At 38.3% G+C, this 21724-nt stretch overlaps 1 protein-coding gene across 8 annotated transcripts in view; it reads left to right on the plus strand.

The window, feature by feature from the left end:
* EBF1 (EBF transcription factor 1) overlaps window positions 1-21724 on the plus strand; it is a 386065-nt gene that overhangs the window by 284500 nt on the left and 79841 nt on the right. For 4 of the 8 annotated variants that reach the window (XM_025434483.3, XM_025434487.3, XM_025434485.3 and 1 more), the window contains exon 9: window positions 5115-5248. In XM_025434483.3, coding sequence (XP_025290268.3) covers window positions 5115-5248 — 134 coding nt within the window. The remainder of the gene's footprint in view (window positions 1-5114; window positions 5249-21724) is intronic. The other 4 variants (XM_025434484.3, XM_025434488.3, XM_025434486.3 and 1 more) reach the window with 1 other exon arrangement.

Below are 21724 nucleotides of genomic sequence, written 5' to 3' on the forward strand. Positions count from 1 at the left end.
TGATTTCTTCTGCCTTCTGTGGCCATTGGAAGGAAATATAAATGCTCTGGATCGTCTACACACAGAGCATTAGTAGTTAATATGTACTGGAGACCGAATGATTCCCTCCCTCCCTCCCTCCCTCTCTCTCTCTCTCTCTCTTTCTTCTTCCTTCCTTTCTTTCTTTCTTTCTTTCTTTCTTTCTTTCTTTCTTTCTTTCTTTCTTTCTTTCTTTCTTCTTCTTCTTCTTCTTCTTCTTCTTTCTTTCTTTCTTTTCTTCTTCTTCTTTCTTCTTCTTTTCATTCTTCCCTCTCTTTTTCTTCTCACCACGACCATTGTTCAGAAGCAAATTGGAAATCTGGTAATTAGGCCCTGACTCACGGTGTAGTATTAGAGTCCCGAGCCAAAGTTCAACACCCTGAAATGAAATTTAAACCAATTAATCTGTTAGATTTTTATCGCTTGTCCGTGTTTTCTCAGCAATTCCCCCAGCACGTGGCCTTTGATCAACTCTCATACAAACGCTAAAATGTGTGCCTGCTGCTAGCAAGATGGGAATGACATTAACATGGTACTCATAAAACAATCAGAGCAGAGAAGCCCTCAAACAGGCAGGGCATGGTAATATTTAATAAAAGCACACACATAATCTTCAGAATTAGCATTTTGTGCCTTGCAGTACCTTTGGGAGAAGAGCTTTTATTTGTGGAGTGATCATTATTATAACAAAGAAGAGCTACCTAATAATTTCCACTTTAACTCTGCAATGTGCCACGAGCATTTCAGAGCCATTATGCTAAACTGTGGTGGGGTAATCATGTTATTGTCATAGTTTGAAGGAAAGAAAATCTCCTCTACTTTGGTGGCTGTTGGGGGTGGGGGAAGAGGTAAAAAAGAAAAAAAAAAAAAGACCAAAAAAAATCAACTTCAACTTTTATTTTTAATGAGATTTAGAACCAGGATTTGACTCTCTGTCCTTGTGGTTACCAAGAGTGTGAAAATTCCTTGGTGAAGAAGAATCTTTTATTAATTAAATCAAGATTTGGCTGGTGAAAGTGGTTTTGTATTCAATCAAATCCACTCCCTTCCCCAATTTTGTAATATTTTCATGGAGATAGAATTGTATTGATTATTACACTCTTGGGTTGGACTGAATTCATTTGTAAATATTCTCACCTTCAAATTCTACTGAACACATCCACCATGACTATTAAAAATGATCTCTCCTTTCTTCCTCTCTGTGTCTTTTTGGATATCCTGAGTGAAAGAAAAACAAGTCCTTGGCTACTTCAGATGTGATCTGGGCTTTCTCAGAGTAAAGCTTACCCAGAAAGAAGAGAGGAGAGGCTCAGGATCTGTTAATCAGCACAGCTGGACCTTTTTTTTTTTTTTTTTAAATTAGTATCAATTTGTTCTAAATAGTACAACCTTTATCTCTTACAAAATTAAATGCTGTTATTTAATTTTTATTATGATAACATATTACCTTAATGTGTGTTTATGGAAAATATTCAAACCATACCACGTTTTTAAGAGTAAATTTAATGGTCTCCTTGCCCCCTCAGCCCCATTGCAGTCACATTGCTGTGTTTCATATGGACCCACTGGAGACCGTGGCTATACATCCTTCCAGATCTTTGTTCACATGTAACTACATACACACAAACACAGGTGTGTCTATGGGCTCATATATGTCATTTTTTTAAGTTAACAGGATCACACTGTTCATTAGACTACCAATTGCTTTTTTACTTACTAACATACTTTGTCATCTTTCCATGTTAGTTTGGAAAAATCTTTTCCATCCATTCAAATGACATTCCTAATACTCTGTAGTATGGATATACCATCATTTATTTGGCCACTCTCTTATTGGAGGCACCTAGATGCTTGGATTTTTTACTGTGGATACTGCAGTGAACTTTTGGGTACCTGTAGTGGTAGGCACATTTGCAAGTATTTCCTGGACTGCTTTTACTCTGGCAAGTTTGTTTGTGACTAAGATAAAGGGGTAAAACGGTGGCCTAGGAGTTAAAGTTAGATGATAAATATTTTGTTTACCACCTGTAAGTTTAAAAAATTTGAATTAGCTGCCAGCATTTAGAGATTGGGAAATTCACATAAAAATCTGGTTCTCAACCTCTTTCAAAAGATCAGAAGCCCAAACTGCACTGGGCAAGCACTGGTGTGGGGATACCAGTGGCTAGAACTTCTCCAATTCTTGGCATCAGGAGCCATCCATCTCATGCTTGTTCTGAGACTCTGAGCTGCTGTATTCATTTGTAGTTTTGCCTTGGCCTGTATGGATCTGTGAGTGTTAACAACTGCTCTCAGGCCTGATCTGCTTAGCTAGTCACAGTGTCTTCTACCTTGCATTATTGACACTTTAGAGTTCTTCATTTGGCGGAACTATCCCCTGCATTGTTGAATAGTTAGCATCTTTGACTTCCTGGCACTAAATGCCAATAACATCTCTTTGCCCACCCACCCCCCATCGGTGTAACGGCACATGAGTCCTTTACATATTTTCCAAATTTTCCAGTGGGGAAATACCACAGAGTTTCCCCTCAAGACTGCTATGCCACACAGATGTATAGAAGCACCTTTAGAATGCCTTGAAGCCCAGCTTTACAAAGGTCTACATAACTAACTTGTTCTAGGAATGACATCTAGTCTCTAAGATAGAACAATGGATCGTTGTGTATAGAGGTAGGATGGACCAAGGGGTACGTCACTGTTTTCATGAAATACCCCCTATTTTATTCACCAGAAAGCTAAGAAAATGGTGTCACATATTGTCTCCTCACCAGCTTATCTCTGGAAGCTTGATGATCTTTCTTTCCTCTGGCTAGTTGACACTTAGCTTTGTTTCTGGTTTATTGCTCACAGAATTTGAAAACATTATCACTTTCCTTAGGAAGTGTTTGAAAGCACATATGTACACACACACACACACACATATATATACAGACACTTACATGCCTTCTTTATCCTATAAAAAACAAATGGAAAGAAGTGGGAGAGGACCAAGTCTAAAACCAGCTTGACCATGCTAACAGATTGTCTTTAGTATAGGAGAGTCTCTCAGAGATAGACCAACACCATTCTGCCTCCTTTGTACAATGATAAGTAAGCCTGAAAGATCCATACTTATTTTAAGAAATATCTAAAGAAATATACTTATCCAAAGAAATTTGCATGATTACAAAAATAAAATTTTAAAAATTAAAAGAAAGTTAATACAGATAATAAACACCCTAAACAACTGTTTTGTTGTTTATGAGAGTAGTCACATGGTGAGCATTTATTTAATCATACCATTGGATTTCACACTCTGTCATTAGGCAAGTCTCTTTGAACAGACAAGTTCAGTTAAACCAAGATCCTGTTCTCAGAAGTATTTGGAGATATGGCTCCCTTTCTACCCTACTTTAGCAACTAAGTACTCTGACTTAGAAATAAGAATTGAAATTTTGAGACATTAACTAGAATGTTTCCAAACTGCTTTTATTTTAGGAATTCTATATAGTTTTTAAATGTGCTTTATTTCTCTTATAAATTTCTTGAAGTCATGCGTCGTATGCTATCATTGGTTTGGGAATACTCAAGCATGCATTTAAACATCTTTACTTTTAAGGAAAAATTCTGCTTAAGAAAAAGTCCTGTGCCTGTGGAGCATTGATCACAATCTTTATGTGTGTTAAAAATTGGACAAAAATTTTCAAGTCATGAATCATTTACATTTTCTTGATTAATTATTTTGTTTTTGGGAGAAAGTGAAGGAGAGAAAAGGCATCTGAACTGCCCAGTTTTAGTTGTAAATGCATTACTATGAGTTCAGCCAACATGAAATGTTTAGTTTGGATATTTCCTAATTTCTCTGTGCTATTTTATAAGATGAATTTGAATCAAAATCAAACCCATTCTACTTGTTTGTGTGGTGGCACGTGAGCAATGGTCCCACTGGGCTAGGCTTTATATTTTCTTTTCTTCTTGCAAAAGTTAAAGCGTGATATTTTGCCAAATTTGACAAAGCCCAATAGTTTTTTTCCCCAGCTTATTCCCATTAAAATTAACTGGTGCTCCCATTGGCTTCAATATTTGGAAAGTCAGTCTTGGATACTTAATAAACTGTTTATTAAAGAGAAGGGTCTTGTTTCCTCTCCTTGCAAAATATCTCCCTAGCTTTAGAATTTTGCTTTGTTCTTGTTCATAAAAGTAATCATGAGAATAACAACATGGCATCATGGAGTTAAGAACCCTTGGTGCCTTCTGAGACATTTCAAAAACATAATCCTACAATTACATTTATGCCTAGCAATTCTGTTGAAAGTACGCCATGCTCACCAGGCAAGCCACCTCTAGTCTGTTTGGAATCATAGTATTTGCGAATAATTTCCCACCTCCAAGGGCCATTTATAGTGGAAAGAGAAGAGATATGAAATTTTTAAAAAGTCTATTTAAGAGTTTTATGCCTGGAAATGGCAACACAGCAAAGGTCATGGGACTTTCTGTGGTTCAGCCCTGACAGCTATTTGGTTACATAATTCACCCTGGGTGACCTGCATACTTTACATCTATAAAATGGGATTCATGATATTGGTTGAGAAAAACCTTAATGACTACTAATGAAGAATGTTGCTGTGTTAGTGTTACAGATAGAAGGCACGGAGCAAGAATATTTTCTTGTTTCGGCCTTTCTTTCTCACTTCCCTTTGGACAGAAATGCTTATCTAAAAATGTATCGATTTTCTTTTCGGGAAGAATGTCTAATTATGAAGCAATTCTATAAGGTCTCCAGTGTGTTCCAAAAAGCCACCCATTCTTTTTTTATTTTTAGCTTCTCACAAATTAAATTTTGCTTCTGTGTTTTATTTCATAAGATTTCAGGTTTGAAAATAATTGGGCAAAATATATGTATGTCAATAGAAACAATGAAAAAAAAAAGCTTTTAAAAACTGAAATTGCACCCTTAGGTTTCAGGTCCTAAAGCAGCTAGGAAATGCTGAGATCTTGGGGGACTTTCTGTTAGTGAAAAGATAAAAGATATATTTTTTTTTCTTTTTCTCAAGTCTCCATCATTAAAGTTTGGTTCTAACAGCAGACTCCTTCTCTTTTTCATGTGTGTTGAAAAGCAGCTACTCCCTGTATCAAAGCCATCAGCCCGAGTGAAGGATGGACGACGGGAGGCGCGACTGTGATCATCATAGGGGACAATTTCTTTGATGGGTTACAGGTCATATTCGGTACCATGCTGGTCTGGAGTGAGGTAGGTGTTGTCTGAACATTAATATCTAATAGCTTGGTCTAGTTGAGGATACTGTCTACACTTGAATTTCTAATAGAGTGTGTGTAGAATTTCGTGGTGCCACCCTGGGTGGGCCAGCTCTAGTCTGCAGAACTCTGGGAAAGTAGAGGACCTGGGTTGGGTATACCTGGAAGTGCCACTCTCTACTGGAATGACTTCCATCCTCTGGCCCGTAAGCACCAGGAGAGCTTTGTTTTTGTTTTGTCATTTGTCCTCTTATGCTAGCCATGGTGAGGAGGCCCTATTGTACATTGGAAATTGGAAAGGAGATCCAAAGTCACAAAATATAGAGGAAAAGCCTTCAAACTTTAACAAGGTGATAATCTGTGAATAGTTGTAGATGGGATCTACTGTAGGCCCATCTTCAAGGAACACCATTCATATGACAGTAACAATGCAGGTGTAGATGGATCTTGACTTATTCAGTGATTCTTCATCCAAGAATGAGTGATTTCCCAGGACACCCTTGAAGAACCAAAGGCTTGTTCCAGCCCTAGGAATTTACAGCTCACAGGCATCTCAGTATGTGACCACAACCATGTGAAAATGACTTTGTTCTGTGTGTATAGTGCTTCCTAAGCACTGTGATCATTATTTTAACCTGCCAGTTGACTTGTCTAGCAATAATCAACATTAGCTCAAGATTATAAAACATGAACCTCACTATTATATAGATGCCGTGGAAAACTTGCCTTTGCTTTCTTTCTATGTTTTGAGCCTGGATTTCTCATCCAGCGTGCCCAGAGCTCCTTCTCTTTCACTTCCCCAAAGTTTAGAATAAAACTCATGTTAGGCCCATAAGGTACCACTGATCTTGTCCATGCTGTTTGTTTTACAAGCAGTTGTGTGAATCACTAAACTTTATTGAGACTTTCTGTAACTAGGCACTGTGCTCAGTTATTGACACAGATCATCTCAATCCTTTCCTCTGCAGCATGGGATAAATACTCTTAGCCTTAATCTGTTCTTGATAAAGACACTAAGGCTGAGAGTTAGATATATAGTTACAAAACCCCCAAACAGCTACTGGAAGCCCATGAAGTATGGATCATATGTATGCAGCCACAGAAGTCAGTAGCAGAACAGGAGCTAGAACTCAGATTTTTTATTTCCATTCCTGGCTGTCCTCCCATGACACCACTGTTTAGACCATCTAGATACTTTGTGTCTTCTCTCTAGACAGGCCACAGAGGTAAGCAGAGTAAAGACTGTGATCTTTGAGTATTTTTATCTTTCCAAAGCAGAGCCGGTCTTTCTTTTTAAGCCTTCTGTGTGCACTTCTCACTGCCAGTAACTCACTCGGGCCAGCCTCTTGTCAGCCTGTGGGTCCATTGCTTTTGTGTTTCCCATGCCGCCAACTAGCAGCATGCACTTGGCCAGAGAATCAAAGCTCTTGTAAAACTGAATCAGGGATGGGCTTCTCAGTCCACCAAACTAATTGTTGTCCAAGTTGGATGGAACATCCCAGGCACAAGAAGTGGATTGAGCTCCTGCTGCCAATTGTACCCCATTCTTTGTTGGAACGTTGGGTTGTAAAATTAGAAGCATCACATACATGGCATATTTTGCTGCTAGTCTGGTGTCTTCATCCCTGCTGGAGACAGCATTCCTCCCAAGGACAGCTTCTCCCAGGTCTTGTAAGCTATAAATTCATCCCTTTCTATCCCTAATTCTGTTGCTTATCCTGGAAGTTGGGAGAGGGGAAGAATAAATATAATATGGACTTCTTGCTCCATATTATAGAGACCTGAGAAGTGGGACTCAGAATTGGCAGTAAGTCTTACTGAACCTCTGAGAATAAAGTGGGTTAGTCTGAAGTTTCTTTTAAAGCTTTGTGTCTGTCTTTGCCCAACACTACATTGGTTATGGAACAAGGGCTTTGACATACCAGGAGATCATTAATTTGTACTTCCACCTTGTTCCTAGTCACGGTCCTTGTGTTTCCTCTCTGTCTGCCCACATTCTTGCCCTCTCTTGGGAAAAGGTAAGAAAGACAAAATTCTAATTTAGACTAATCCAGATTGCTTCCAAGTATCTGTTTCCATATGACAAAATCAATACAAATTATGAAAAAAAAATACCCCAGTAAAGCCATACCTTTGTCTTCCTCCTTCTTCAGTGTGTCCACTGCCACTGTCTTGCATGTACCAGAAACCCCTCACGGTGGATCTTAATGGATCCAACTAGGAGGTGAGGCTGGGGAATGCATGCTCCTTCTTTGGCCACCTCCTCCTCCCAAACTGCTCTCATGTGTGACTATGTCATAAATCAACTATGACCCTTTCCCAGTGCAAACCTACCAGGAATTTCCAAAATGTGGATATTATTTTAAAATAAGTAAATCCTCTATAACATTAGTTTGGGTGTCTGGGTGGAGGATTTTAATTTAGGTTGTTATTATAATAGTCTTGACATTAAGAAAAAATGAGCCTTGCAGAGGTGAACTTTTTATAAATATTTTAAACTATTTATATATCTAGATTTTCATACAGGCTATTTGACAGACATGACTTTTAGTGGATGGAGAGATAATTTGGTACTGCTTCAAATCCAAAAATCCATTGTGTAATAATGAGAAATAGCTCACATTTACAAAGGGTTTACCATGTGTAGGTAATTATTTGATCCTCATGGTAGCCCTGTGTTAGATATACACGAGTAAACTTAGTGTAGGAGAGGTTGAGAAATTTGCCCATCATCACACAGATAGCTCTAGAGATGCATTTGTATCACAGTGGCTGTTTTTACAAAAAGAATTAAAGCCCAAGTTACTGAGAGAGCAAACGAACACATATGAAAGGAAAGAAGCACAGAAATAGAAGAAAGAAAAAAACATGCATAGTAATCCAGGTAATAGGGTAGTAGAAGTAGTAATAGTAATAGTAGTAGTAACTTCGGTGGGTTTTAATCACATAAAATTACATATGTGCCTTTCATTTTGGTAGAGGCAAAAAATATCAGCCAGGTCTGGGGCCATTTCTACAGGCTTCCATGGGATAGAATCAGAACTCACTCAGTACTGTGAATATTTAAAAGACGATATCTGTGAAAGGTTGGTGGAAAAATGTAGAGTATGACTAATATTCAGCTAACATTCACTGATTACTTAGTTCCTGCCAGGTACCATGCTGAGTATTTGGTGTGGCTCTCATGTGACCATCACAACATCTGTCTACTATGTTGTTCTTGTTTTACTGATGAGGAAATTGAGGCTTGGGGAAGTTAAATCAGCTGCTCCACGTTCAGAGGATGGAGGTGGAATTTGAACCCAGGCAGCCCAACTCCCAGGCCTCATCTTCTAAACTGTCCATTATTTAGCCTATGCCAAAATTGTTACCCTAGTGTTTTAACACATCAGATAAGGTGTAATGCTCACCGTTGCCATTGATGCCTTGTACTGTGGTGAGGCAGGGGTGGGTATCTTAATAGTTATTATCGCCTTCCAGGCTGTGGTAGACTTGGGATGCAGAGAAGTAAGAGCTATCCCTTCATATTCTAGTTGTATAGGCTTGTAGATGGAGCCATTGGCTTCTAGGAAGAATTTATCTTTATGAAGGATACATGCCCTGCATCAGGGGCAGAAGACAACCTCTTCCTTGTTGACATAAGAGAACTTGGCAGGACGGTTAACCTGTTTGGGTCACATCTCTAGATAGGACCCCTATCTATCTGACTTTTTGTCCCCTGGCCACGTGATCTCTTGAGGTTATGCCACCTCTAAGATCTAGTACTTCTGATTTTAAATAGACTTTTATCTCTTCTCCATTTCCTCATCCTATAGCCCAAAGCACTCAGGAAGCAGGCTGGTGGGCCAGGACAAGCAGATAACATTTTAGATTAGCAGCTGATGTTATTAGTTGGAATCTTTTTTTAGCTTAAGAATTTTTAAAAGAGTGAGAGAAAATAGGGCTGGCTTAATTTACCCTCATCTGTGCTCTTTCCTTACTAACCCAATCTTTTGCAAATGAGTGATTCAGTTTAGCTCACTGATTGCCGCCTGAGGGTTGGGGAAAAAGAAAGGTGGCACTCCATTGCTCCTACCTCAGCTCTGCTGTCTGTGAGCTCCCAAGTTTGGGGTGAACTACATGACTTTCCTGTGAATTTGGTTTGCCATCTTTGTTACTCTTCCTTTTTGATTCTTGGCCTTTTTCCTCTCTGTCTTTCTAGAAAGCAAATTATCATACTGATACTCTTGTGCTTTGTATCCTGCCTTTACCCAAAAAATTTGCCAAAAAAAAAAAAAATCTTTGTAGTATTTGATATATAAACCCAGGAAAATCAACAGAGCTGATGTGTGCTCATGATTAATGTGGGTTGAGTTTTTTCTTGATCAGAGATATACTTGGTTGTTTTTGCTTTTCCCATAACACGTGATTTGGAGGAGGGGAATGGCTCCTGCTTCTGGTTTGTAGAGCTAATACTTATGTTAATAACTCCTGAACACCTCTATTTGCTAAGCCATGAGTACTGCTTGGCTTGCCTCTTGGTGTCTAGCACTGGGATAGTTACTACGGGTAATCAAAATTAGGCTTTGTGGGATCTGGTGTTTTATTTGGAACAGCACCTTGCTCCTATGAAACAAATTAGGGAGTTACATAATATATTTTTATAATCCAGTGTTAAATTACTAGCTTAAAATTCAAGGCAAGGTTCTAGAAAGCACAGAGAATGGTATGGTCAGAAGTAGACTGTTCAAATAACAGTCAAGCTTCTGTTATGTACGGATGGATCTCTGTGCTGGGCATTTTAGGCTCTGACAATCCTTTGATTTAATCACTGAAATCTCTGGGAGAATTTATACAGCTTAAGGTATTTAAGATGCCTGTAAAGAAAGTACAGTGGTGAGATTGGTGAGGAGCAGAGGATGAAGGGAACTTCATGCAGACAATCATCCAAGCAAAAGTTGAGATTGCATGAGGTGGCAGCGGGCAAGGAGCTAGTCAGGAGACTTGGGTATTAATTGCAGTCTTTCTGTTGCTCAATCAGAGGACCTAGATTTTAGTTAGTGTTGGTCATCGGGCCTTAGTTTCCCCATCTGAAAATGAGGGGCTTAGACTAAATCCTCTTTGAAATCAGCTATAATTTTATAATTCCTTTATCTAGAGTTTACTCCCCTGACTGTCCCTTCAAAGTAAGAAGCACGAAGTGAAGATGGGTAGCAAGTAGCTTCTTTTCTTCCACTATTGTGCTTTACTTTTACAACAAACTTGTAATATACAACTATCATGTTTATTTGCAAAAAGATTCTTTGGACTTCATCAAAACCATTTAATTAGCTACAAAGTTGGATCTCCCTATTGATATATCTTTAGTCAATTTTTTTTTAGCCTCTACACTTCAGGTTCTGGTATCTGGTATAAACCTGAGACCACAATGTTGGTCTAATTCATTTTCCAGATAGTTCTGTGGAATACTTCAATTCTTGGGGATATCAACAGGTACCCCATGGGAGATAGGGGAAGAAGGTTTTTCCTGGCAAGTTTGGGAAATGTTGAGTCAAATAAATTAAACTGGTCCTTCTTCTAGGACTTTGCAAGTCTTTTGAGATATTAACGTACACTGTGAATACCTAAGATGAAGTTTACAACATGTCCCAGACTTTTGTGACCACAGAACCTTTTTACAGGGTTCACCTTATAGGAGGATATATTGGTGGTGGATGGATTTCATGTTAATGAAGTAAAATCATGAAGTCCAGTCATGAAGTGATTGGTCTGGGGTAGATGTGAGAAAATCAACTGAAATATTTGCAGAGTATTATTCAGATTAGACCAGGAATGTGTAGAGCCATTATTCTTTAATACTGCAGGCTTTGAACAAAATTTCTCTCATATTTTGCATCTGGTTTTAGTCACCGCACACTTGGCATTAGATGCCACGTGATTTTGCAGGGCAGCTATATTTAAAGATTGCCGGAACCGCTTAGCTCAGATTGAGAAGTCAGTTTCATCATTGTATGAACCAGTAAGCCTCACACAGGGGCTACATGCTGTCTTTTGCACCCGGATGAATATTTTCTTCCACTACATTCCCAAAGATAGGGAGAAGTCAAAGGGAGAAATCTATGAGGGGTGGGGAAGACCTATGGGTGAATATGGTTGGGTAAATAAATGGCAGTTTGGGGGCTGAGAAATGATTTCCTGCTTTAATCCAGAAGTTGGAAAACAAGGTTTTAAATGCAGTTCCTGACTTCTTTCTTCTTTCCTATCTCTACTTCCCATTCTCATTTGTACACATAGCTCAGAGGAAGGATTGTAAATAAAAAATACCATTTGCTCCTCTGTGACATTAAAGAATGAATGGCTACAACTCATACATGTTCCCACTGGAAGTTTCCCAGGCCTTTTTGTTTGGCCTTGATTTTTACTGAACCACATGTAGAATCACAAAATTTTGAGGGCTTTGAGGAACCTTTCCAGTCATGAAGTGCAGCTGTTTTTGGAAATGAGGAAAAAGAGGCTCCAGAGTCATACAGGGACTTGTCCTGGGAATACATTAGCTATTACTTAGTTCTGGGGTTACAGAGCAACTCTCCAGACACCAACCTCACCCCCCATTTAGCATTCTCTTGTACCAGTGTTCTCATGGTATTTCTTTAGTCCTTTAATAAACTTCCTTATATTTATCAAATCCTCCCAAATTTTATACATGATGATACTGGCATTCTAATGGCTGTTATTTGTACCACGCTTATATGCAATACAATTCCATTCAATTAAAAAATAAAATTAAGAAAGACAGAGAGAGACATTATCACAAATGTCTTTTAAAATTTCATAATGTAAAGACGGCATATAAATGGTTCTGTCCTGTATTTAACATATATTGAGGCTTACATGTAGAAGTTTAATTTAAAGTTGATGAAATGGGGAATCCCTGGATGGCTCAGCAGTTTAGCACCTGCCTTCAGCCCAAGGCGTGATCCTGGGGTCCTGGGATCAAGTCCCACATCAGGCTCCCTGCATGGAGCCTGCTTCTGCCTGTGTCTCTGCCTCTCTCTCTCTCCCTCTCTCTCTCTCTGTCATTCATGAATAAATAAATAAAATCTTTAAGAAAAAAAATTTGATGAAATGCGTGGATTTAAAATAATTCATGCATTCCTACTTTTCCCAAACATGTAAGTTGCCAAGTCTGTATGCAACCTGTACTTACTGATCACCTATTAAGGGGAAGATGCTTAATGTAAAATTATAAACTTTATTTGTAAGGAATAAAAGGAGCAATCCAAACTGGTTGCATTCAACTTTGAATGTGACTTTGAAGAACATCTTTCAAGCCCAAGTTATTTTATGGGGAATCATTTAAATGAGCCAGTATATTTAAAATAAAAAAAAACAGATTAAAAATACTCTAATGGCCTCTTTAATGTGGTGAATAGTTACAACCGTGCTCACCTTATTCCTAAAAAAGCTTTAGTCTATATTTTTGTTTTTAATGACTAAGGCACTTGAAATCTCTCCTCTATGTTGTTAATTATGGATGGTTAAAAACAACTTTAAGATGACATTCTCAGTTAGTTTTTTTATGGTGCTTTCAGGAGGTACACGTGTGTGCCCATCACTTGGAAATGGAAACCAGACAAGTGTGATGCATTGCTAATTTTAATATGAATCAAAGACAAAATTCTCACCTGGCTGCAGTCATGTGACTTTGATGAAGAAAGCGGATATCTATATAGTGTTGTGTTCATTTTATATCTGTGCTCAAAGTAGACTGCTGGAATGGCTCCCTAATGGTCTGAACTAAAGCCTTCCTCCTTATCCAACCTTATTGGCTTCCTCCTTCCTCAAACCACAACTCCTTAGTTTGGGATTCATCTTAACTTGTACTTTACTCATACTGAGTTGTTAGCTCCTTATACTCATAGTGATGTTTTGCCTCTGTACTCTTACCTCTCTTATGCCATTCCTTCTTCCACAATGTTTTTCTCTTCTCTCTGTGCCCATATTTGACTGCCCTTTAAGATCCAGTAAAACGCCACTTTTGTCTGTGAAATCTTCCCTTATAGTTCAGATACTGAGTATTTCCCTTCATCCTAAATTTACATGGTCTTATCTGTACCATATTATGTTTCTTCTAACTTTGTGTCTTTTGTGATTTAAGGGGATGTTCTGTCCCAAGCAGGATCCATGCTAAATTCAGCTTGGTCTTCCAGTGTTTATTTGGCACAGATCCTTACATGTCAGGGGTATTAATTTATATCAATTTATTCAAAACAATGTTGAATGACACTGCCCCTCCCTCCTTCTCTCCTTCCTCCTTCCTTCCTTCCTTCCTTCCTTCCTTCCTTCCTTCCTTCCTTCCAATGGTCCTTATTAGCAGCTGTTGTATTCAATGATGCTTCAAAGTGTCAGTACCAGATAGCTAGATTGCAGTTTAGTTTTTGTTAATGCATATGTGATTAGATAGTTTATATTTAGATATATTTATTGTGTGATAAGGATGCACATATAAATTAGTGTGAATCTGTTGATTATGGTGAAGATTAAGTAATAATAAAACTAGCACTTTCTAAATGATTAATACCAATGAGACCTTCTCCTAAACTTATTATAGGCATATGTCAATGAATCCTTAGGTTAATTAAATAGCTAGCCTCCTCCCGCTGTCCTACCTTCTTCTCAGGTAATGGGACTGAATGCCAGAGAGGTTGAGTGACTTTCCAAAGGTTCCACAGCCGGTCATTTGCAAACCTTGGACTTAACCCAAAATCTGTGTGACTCCAGAGCCATCTTTTAGCAATCTAATAAGAATGTAGTAAAACCTCACCTATTCAGAGAGACTGTTCTATAACCTCAACTCTCTCTCTCTCTCTCAAAAAAAAAAAAAAAAGAAAAAAGAAAATAACAGACTTTGGGGTAACCAGAACAGTAATTTTTAACAAACTATCTTATCTGTTTCTCCAGATCATAGCAGATCAGAAGGAGCAACCAGAGGCAGGTTGTTAGAAGCAGGCTCAGTGACAGCAGAAATGACAGCTTAATGTCAAGGGCAGAAATGGAAAACCTAAAAAGCAGACGCAAAACTATATTACTGTGTGGCATATTAATGACTGTTCGTAATGACAGTGGCCCTGAGTCATCAAGACAGAGATGGCAATTATATTCAATGTATTCTCTCTAAAACAGCAAGATGGGGGTAATGCATCCTCAAAAGACTTCCAGTGAAAGCAGCTGTCGTAGCACGTTATTAAAAGGGGTTTGGCTCTAGTTTTCTGTGGAGCTCACTTCCTGAAGGGACATGTTAAATGAGGAATTACCGAATCTATGTGCGAGTATCCGTGTTTACAATATGCAAATGTCAACTCAGGTGAAAAAAAAAAGGTTCAAATGAATCTCTGTTTAGTACCTTATAGTTTTAATATCCTTTTCTTGGAACTCAGAAAGATCTTAAAAGTATTTTGTTGAAAAGTGAGTTCATTCCCTGCTATCCCATCTATCAGTCTTTGGCTTTTCTATTTTTCCTTCCTAATTCCATAGGCAAAGATTCTCCCCTGCAAACAGCCAGCTTTGATAGCAAACACTTAGTCTCTTCCATAAATGTATCTGGCTTTGCTTTTTCTTTTATATTTTAATTTTCAAACAAACATGCAGCAACTCAGTACTCTAAGCCAGACCCGAGTAGGGAATGATGTCCCTTCTTAACTGAATTTAGGAAAACAAACTTTGAGAAAGAGCTCATTGTGCAGTTTCAAACCACAGACGCTGGCGTTCCTGGTGTCCAGTCCTCTCCTTCTGGAATACTCTGGACCTCAGGAACTCACCAATGCTTTTCCAGCTCCCAGATGGTCAGGATGGGATCCAGTCTTTAATGGGGCCCAGTTGGCACAAGATTTATATCCTGGGAAAGAGCTAGTTTATTTAAAAAATAAATTACTGAAAAATAAATAAATAAATCAACGTGCAAAGCCAAAGGTATAATGTATTTATTTTCACTTTTTTCCTCCCAAATCTGTTATTTTGAAATATGATCTTTGTTGCTGTTTTGTTTTGTACAATTAACTGCATTGATTTAGGGACCTGGTTAGTTTCTTGGTCAGAAGAATTAGGTAGTATATTTTCGTGAATGCTTAATGAGGATACCAGGAAGCTTAAAGTTTTTTTGGGAAGGAGTAAAAGTAAACAGATTTTTTTTTTAGTTAAAAGTTTTTTGAGTGGAATGGCATTGATTATTTCTTTTTTGTAGATTCACAAGTGACTTTATTGACTCTTTATCCAAAATTATTAGTGGTGGTTAATAGCATTATGGTATTTATTCCTTCAGTGTTCAGCAAGTATTTATTGAGTGCCTACTGGTTCCCACGCACTGTTAAAACTAGAAACATAGTAGTGAAAACAAGAAAGACAATGTTCACCTAGTCATGGGCCTTTTATTCTGGTTGGGGTTGCAGACAATAAATAGGAAAATATACCTGCATCTCTCTACTCTGTCTCCATCTATAGCTCTGTATGAGGGGAGTTTCAGGCAGTGTACAGGAAGACTGCTGACCATTCAAAAGCTTAGGTTTTAAATTCCTCATTTAACTCAACTCCAAGACTTTAGTTTCAGGTCTCCTCTGACATTCATACATAAAGTTTCTCTTTGTGAATTCATGTGACCCAACATATTTTGTTAAACATTGGTTTAAAGTTATTTTCTTGAAAGGACAAAAGGAAACCAGAATGTTTGTGAAACAGTAAGTGCCTCTACTGGCTTTCTCTCACGTTCTCTGAGAAATCATATACTGCCTTTGAGACAGGCAATTCTGGGGAATGAAAAAATCTGTGTTACGAAACCCAGAGAACTCTGATTAGGGAACAACCAGAATACACTGAGGGACTCAGGAAGGAGATAGCATCCCCTGATTTATGTTGTATCCACTTCAGGGAAATAGAGAAATAATATGGAGGTTCAGCCAGTATAGCTGCCTGGAATATACACTTTTCATATTTCAACTTCCTTTAGGAACTCCTGAAAATAATATATTTTAAACACCATATTTAACTATAGAAAGATGAATGTTCCAGACTGGAGGAAAAATATGTTTGCTGGTTTGGTCAATACTACTGTAGTGTCTCTTTAAAAATCCTTAGTCAATTTGGTTTTGAAGCTTTAATTATGCTTTTATGTTACAGTTTTCTTATTTAAATGTCTGCTTCATGTCCATCACTCAGCACCCCCTGCCTCTCTCAAAAGAGATGGATATTATTATCCTAATTGAGGAGGAGGGAGAATGCTGTGAGAATTATTAATACATAAATTAAAAAAATTAATCTGGAAAGTGCTTTAGGGTCCCTAGAGAAGCTCTATCCAAACACAAAGCATATTTAACATTATTACAAGCGCTCCCACAGAGCAGATAGGCCAGTGCAGTGATGAGTAAACTGAGGCACAGAGTATGACAATGGGTGGTTGGGCCAGTGCATGTTAGAACCCTAACCCTTGGGATGCCTGGGGGGCTCAGCAGTTAAGCATCTGCCTTTGGCTCAGGTCGTGATCCTAGGTCCAGGGATTGAGTCCCACCTCAGGCTTCCTGCAGAGAGCCTGCTTTTCCCTCTGCCTATGTCTCTACCTCTCTCTGTTTGACTCTCATGAATAAATAAATAAAATCTTTAAAAAACAAAGAACGCTGACCCTTGGGGGGTGCCTGGGTGGCTCAGTAGGTTAAGTGTCTGCCTTTGGCTCAGGTCATGATCCCAAGGTCCTGGGATTGAGCCCGGTATCTGGCTCACTGCTCAGTGGATAGACTGCTTCTCCCTCTCCCTCCGCTGCTCCCCCTGCTTGTGCTCTCTCTCTCTCTAATAAATAAAATCTTAAAAAAAAAAAAAAAGAACCCAGACCCTTGAGTGAGTGACACCTAAAGACCACTGCACCACTGGACAAGAGTCCACTTTAGGCTTTTTCTAGTCTTGAGTGTTAATTATTTCTCCAGAGAAGAAGCTTTTCTTTCCTTTTAACCCCTTCTCTTGAAGTCTTTGCTTGTTTGAACTGTGTATGTGTGTTTTGAAAGTGATTAAAGCTCTAAAATATTAAATCCTAAAGCTAGTAAGGAAAAAATCACTAGTGTGCTTTCTAGTAATCTCAGTTATTTTTTTGGCTTTGTGGCTTGGAACTTGAAGTTGCATTTATTTCATATAGTCCCATTGGTTAGAAAATACACATAAAGGCTTATCTTGGAATTGCTTCTTTGTTTTGCTGAGGAATAATTCTCATAGCTTCTCAACAATGAAAAAGACTATTTTGAGTACCAACTGTACTTCCAGAATCTTGGAGGATGTAGGAGAGCTGCAGACCTGTCCTATCCTGTCAAGAGTGGAGATAGGTTACACATAACAGCAATTATGGAAAAACCATGAGCAGTGGTTGGGAGGAACAACTTTTATTGTACAATGGTGGCTATCAGTCAGGCAGACTTGCCACTTCTTCATCATATTTCTTAACTTGCCTAAAACTCATCTTCCACATCTGTGAGCCAGCCCACCCCTGCCCCTAATGCTGCAGGACGGAAATTGCTGAAGGAGTCTTGTGCAGCACTTGGCACATAGTTAGATGTGGGAAAAGGCCACTGTGGCAGAAACCACTGTTGAGGACAACCGTCCTCCATTTAGTATGAGCTAGAGTGCTACTGGCTCCCAGAGAAGAAAGTGATTCTAAAGACTGGCCCTTTTTACCCAGAATTCTGCATCGTGTTTCCATTAACATTTTTAAATACTTAGCTACTCTCTTTTACCTCCCATGCGGGTCCTACTTTTGATCCTACGAGAGGCTTTTATAAAAACTATTTAGAGAGGGGCACCTGGGTGGCTCAGTGGTTGAGTGTCTGCCTTTGGCTCAGGTTGTGATCCTGGGGTCCTGGGATTGAGTCCTACATTGGGATCCCCACAGGAAGCCTGCTTCTCCCTCTGCCTATGTCTCTGCCTCTTTCTGTGTGTCTCTCATGAATAAATAAATAAAATAAAAAAAAAACTATTTAGAAAATTATCCTCTCTCACACCCTTCTTCTGGGTTTCCAGAATTTGCAAACTACCTCTCTAGAGGGCATCTACCTCTCTGTGCCCTTCACAATCCTCCCTTTATCCACAGAGGAGCTCCTCTTCCCTGTTTCTTGTACTTCTGTGGAGGATAGGCCCCTGCCACCTCCTCAGCTTCTATGCTCCATCTCTCGCCATGAGCATGCCTCACCATGGCTGGCAAGCATAAGACTCTTTTGCTCCTGTGCTCTGACTCTGGAGGAGAGAAAATGCTCACACCAGAAGCTTGGAGGGAGTGTGAGCCCTGCTTCCCCAAGTCCTTGGGGTGCTGGCAGCCTCTTCTGGGGCCTTGTGGAGACCATGTATATCTTTTTATCAGAATGCCACCCTTAAAAATTATTTCTTCTGATTATAATATGAATGCACTCTTAATTGTTGAGAAGTGAGAGAATTCAGAAGGCTATGCAGAGGAAAATAAAACTACCCATGGCTTTACAATTTAGTGGTAATGATTCTTGGCACTTTGATGATTTTCCTTTTAGTCTTTTTTTCCATGCAAATATATATCTAATTCTTGCATAATTAAACGCAATACACATTGCACAAAACTATATTATTCTACATTTGATCTTTAGTAAAATTTTTCTCATAATAAAGGTAATACCTACAAATGTACAAATTTATTTATTTCAGAATTATTTACGTGATTATTTCCTGTTAAGCACACACACACACACAGATCAACACACAAATATATACATACCCACATAAGGAGAAAGAGGGAGAAAATGAATCACATATCATGTCATCAGTCCAGAAATAAATAGTTAACATTTAGCATTGTTCTTTTGTGGGCTACTTTCTTAGTGTTACTTTCATAACCCTTTTTTCTTTCCTTTATTTCTTCTTATTCCTTTCACAGGAGTCACAGACCCTTAGACATCCTCTTCTATTTTATCCCTTAGATGAAATCTGACTAGAGGTCTCATGCAGGGACCTGAGTGTTGAGCTAGTTGGATATTCATTTTAAGAGAAATTTAGGCAATGAGAGTTAAATATTGTCAACAGTGAACTCTTATGGATGGGTATTACTATGCCTAATGGAGTCAAATCTCTTGTGGAGTTCTGTCCTAATTTATGTATTTATTTCAGAAATATTTTGGGAATATCCTATATGTAGCACATAAAGTTAAATACTTTAGAGGATACAAATATGAGTTAGACTGTCACTGATCTCAGGAACTATCTAATGAGAGAAAAATATGTAGGAAAATCTTCGTGGCACATAGCAAAATAGAATGTTAAGTGTTATAGAGTAAATGTCATAATTATATACATTCTTACAAAGGTGCCGATAACTCTGACTTTTAAGATCAAGCAGATCAAGTATAACTTATTGGAAGAGAGAGTATATGGTCTCCAAGAACAAGTAGAATATCAGTAGGGGAAAGTTTAGGCAAGGAATGAAATGAACAAAGCAAAGATGTTAGGCAAGGCTGTGGCGTTTTCATGGATCTACATGCCCTACACTCCAAAATGGAAAAAGGCAAGGTGGGAAGTTGAACTAGAAAGGGAGATTGGCTCTCAGGCCCTGGAGAGCCCTGAATATTATGCCAAGGAGTTTGGATTATATACTGTGTGTAAAGGGGGCACTTGAGGGTTTGAGTAAGTCAACAACATGATGAGAAGACATATTTGAAGAAGATAATTCTGGCAGAAAAAGTAGAAGTAGAGAAAGACCATTTCAAAGGCAATTGTACCATTGTAATTCTCAAAGAAGGAAATGGTGAGAAGAAAGTGGTAAAGCAAGTGGAGGTCAGTGGAGGAAAAATCAAAATGACTAAAAGAAAAACTGAAGGGAGAAAAAATAAAGATGATCCAAAGGAGTAGCATTCCCTTAACTGAGGGTGGGAACATGGGAGCAAAAAATACGTTTATAAGTAGTAAGACGATAAATCTAGCTTGGGTCATGTTGGGATCCAGGCAGCAATTAGACATGTTCAAGGAGAGTCTGTTACTCTGTTGCTAATAAAAGTTTGGTGCTTGGCCAAAGAGATCAAAGCTACAGGTGTAGATTTGGAAATCTGTCTAACTCAATGAGCCAGTGAGTAAACTCAAGAAATGTTATGCAAGTAAGAAGAAAATGCCGAACAAAATTTGTAAAATGTCAACAGTTAATAAATTGGTAGAAGGGAAAAGCTGGTGAATAGAAACCAGTGAATAAGAGAAGAACTCTAGAAAAACACTTATTTAGAAGCAGAAGATACTGGTTTTCTTCCTAGTGTTTTAAAACAGTGTTAGTCAAACCTGCTGGACCTTCAGCTTTTCTCATCTGGAATACATATCCTGCAAGGATGGGTTTTAAAAGAGAGTGAATGTGAAAGTGCTTTAGTAACCCATCAGACATGCAAGTCTTAGGTCTTATAATTAGTGTCACAAAAGTGAGGAAAGTAGAGACTCCCAACAAAGGAGAAAGTAGTGTCGGATTCTACCGAGTTTCATAAGAATATTTATTTTTAGCTCAACTCGTTTGGTTTGTGTTTAAGGAAGTTAAGTCAAGAGTGAATCTGTTCTTTAATCACTTAGAACAGCATTTCCCAAAATATGGAGCATGTGGCTCTGGTGTTACAGTAGAGAACTTTGGATTTGACACCAGACATCGAGCAGAACTTAATCATACAGTGAGAAAGTTATTTTTTTTGTTTGTCTTAATCCTTCAGGTTTATGTTAAGGGAGAAAGTGTCAGTTGGGGCAAATAAGTCTGTAGCATCTAATACTAACTAGTGTCCCCTTTCAATAAACTCCTTCAGGTTGTGAGCATTACTTAGTTAGAATTTAACAACATCATATTAACTTTAAAATTACCATCTCTACTACCTTCTCCTTTTTTCAGGGATACCAGTTTTCTAGTTCGGAGAATGTTATCAAGTTTCCTTTAAAAATAAGCTATTTTAAACAAAAAAGTAATTTATTTAAAAAATATTAAGTACATAATTAAATAGGTGGTATACAGTTTTGTCAAAACTGAGAAAGTGATATTCCAATAATGAGAGTTTGGAAATTTTAGATTTACCAGAGCGCTTCCCCTTCTGTTGCTTGGAGTAGCTGCCGTAGTTCAACCAGATTAGAACAATGTGGGAAATTATCCATCTTGGGATGGTGGTGGTGTGGTGGTGGTTGTCTTGGGTTCTAGACTTCCAGATCTAGACCCTGTTCCTCCTTTAAGACGTTGGGTCAATTTTTGAAGCCAGAAGATTTTTCTAGAATTTTGTGTCTTCAGAAGTTAAAATGAGAAGGTTAGTTTTAAATGATTATAAGAGTTCCTCCCAGCAATATAGCCAATGATTAGTAAATAACCCAATGCTTTCAAATTGATATAAATTAGAAAAAATGTTTTTCCTCTGTAAGGCATCAATATCATATGTCAATGCCAAAGGTTGTTTGCAGACTAACATCCACAGCAAGGAAAACATCAACAAATTCAAAT

This window comes from Canis lupus, chromosome 4, assembly GCF_003254725.2.
Source record: "Canis lupus dingo isolate Sandy chromosome 4, ASM325472v2, whole genome shotgun sequence".
NCBI lineage: Eukaryota > Metazoa > Chordata > Mammalia > Carnivora > Canidae > Canis > Canis lupus.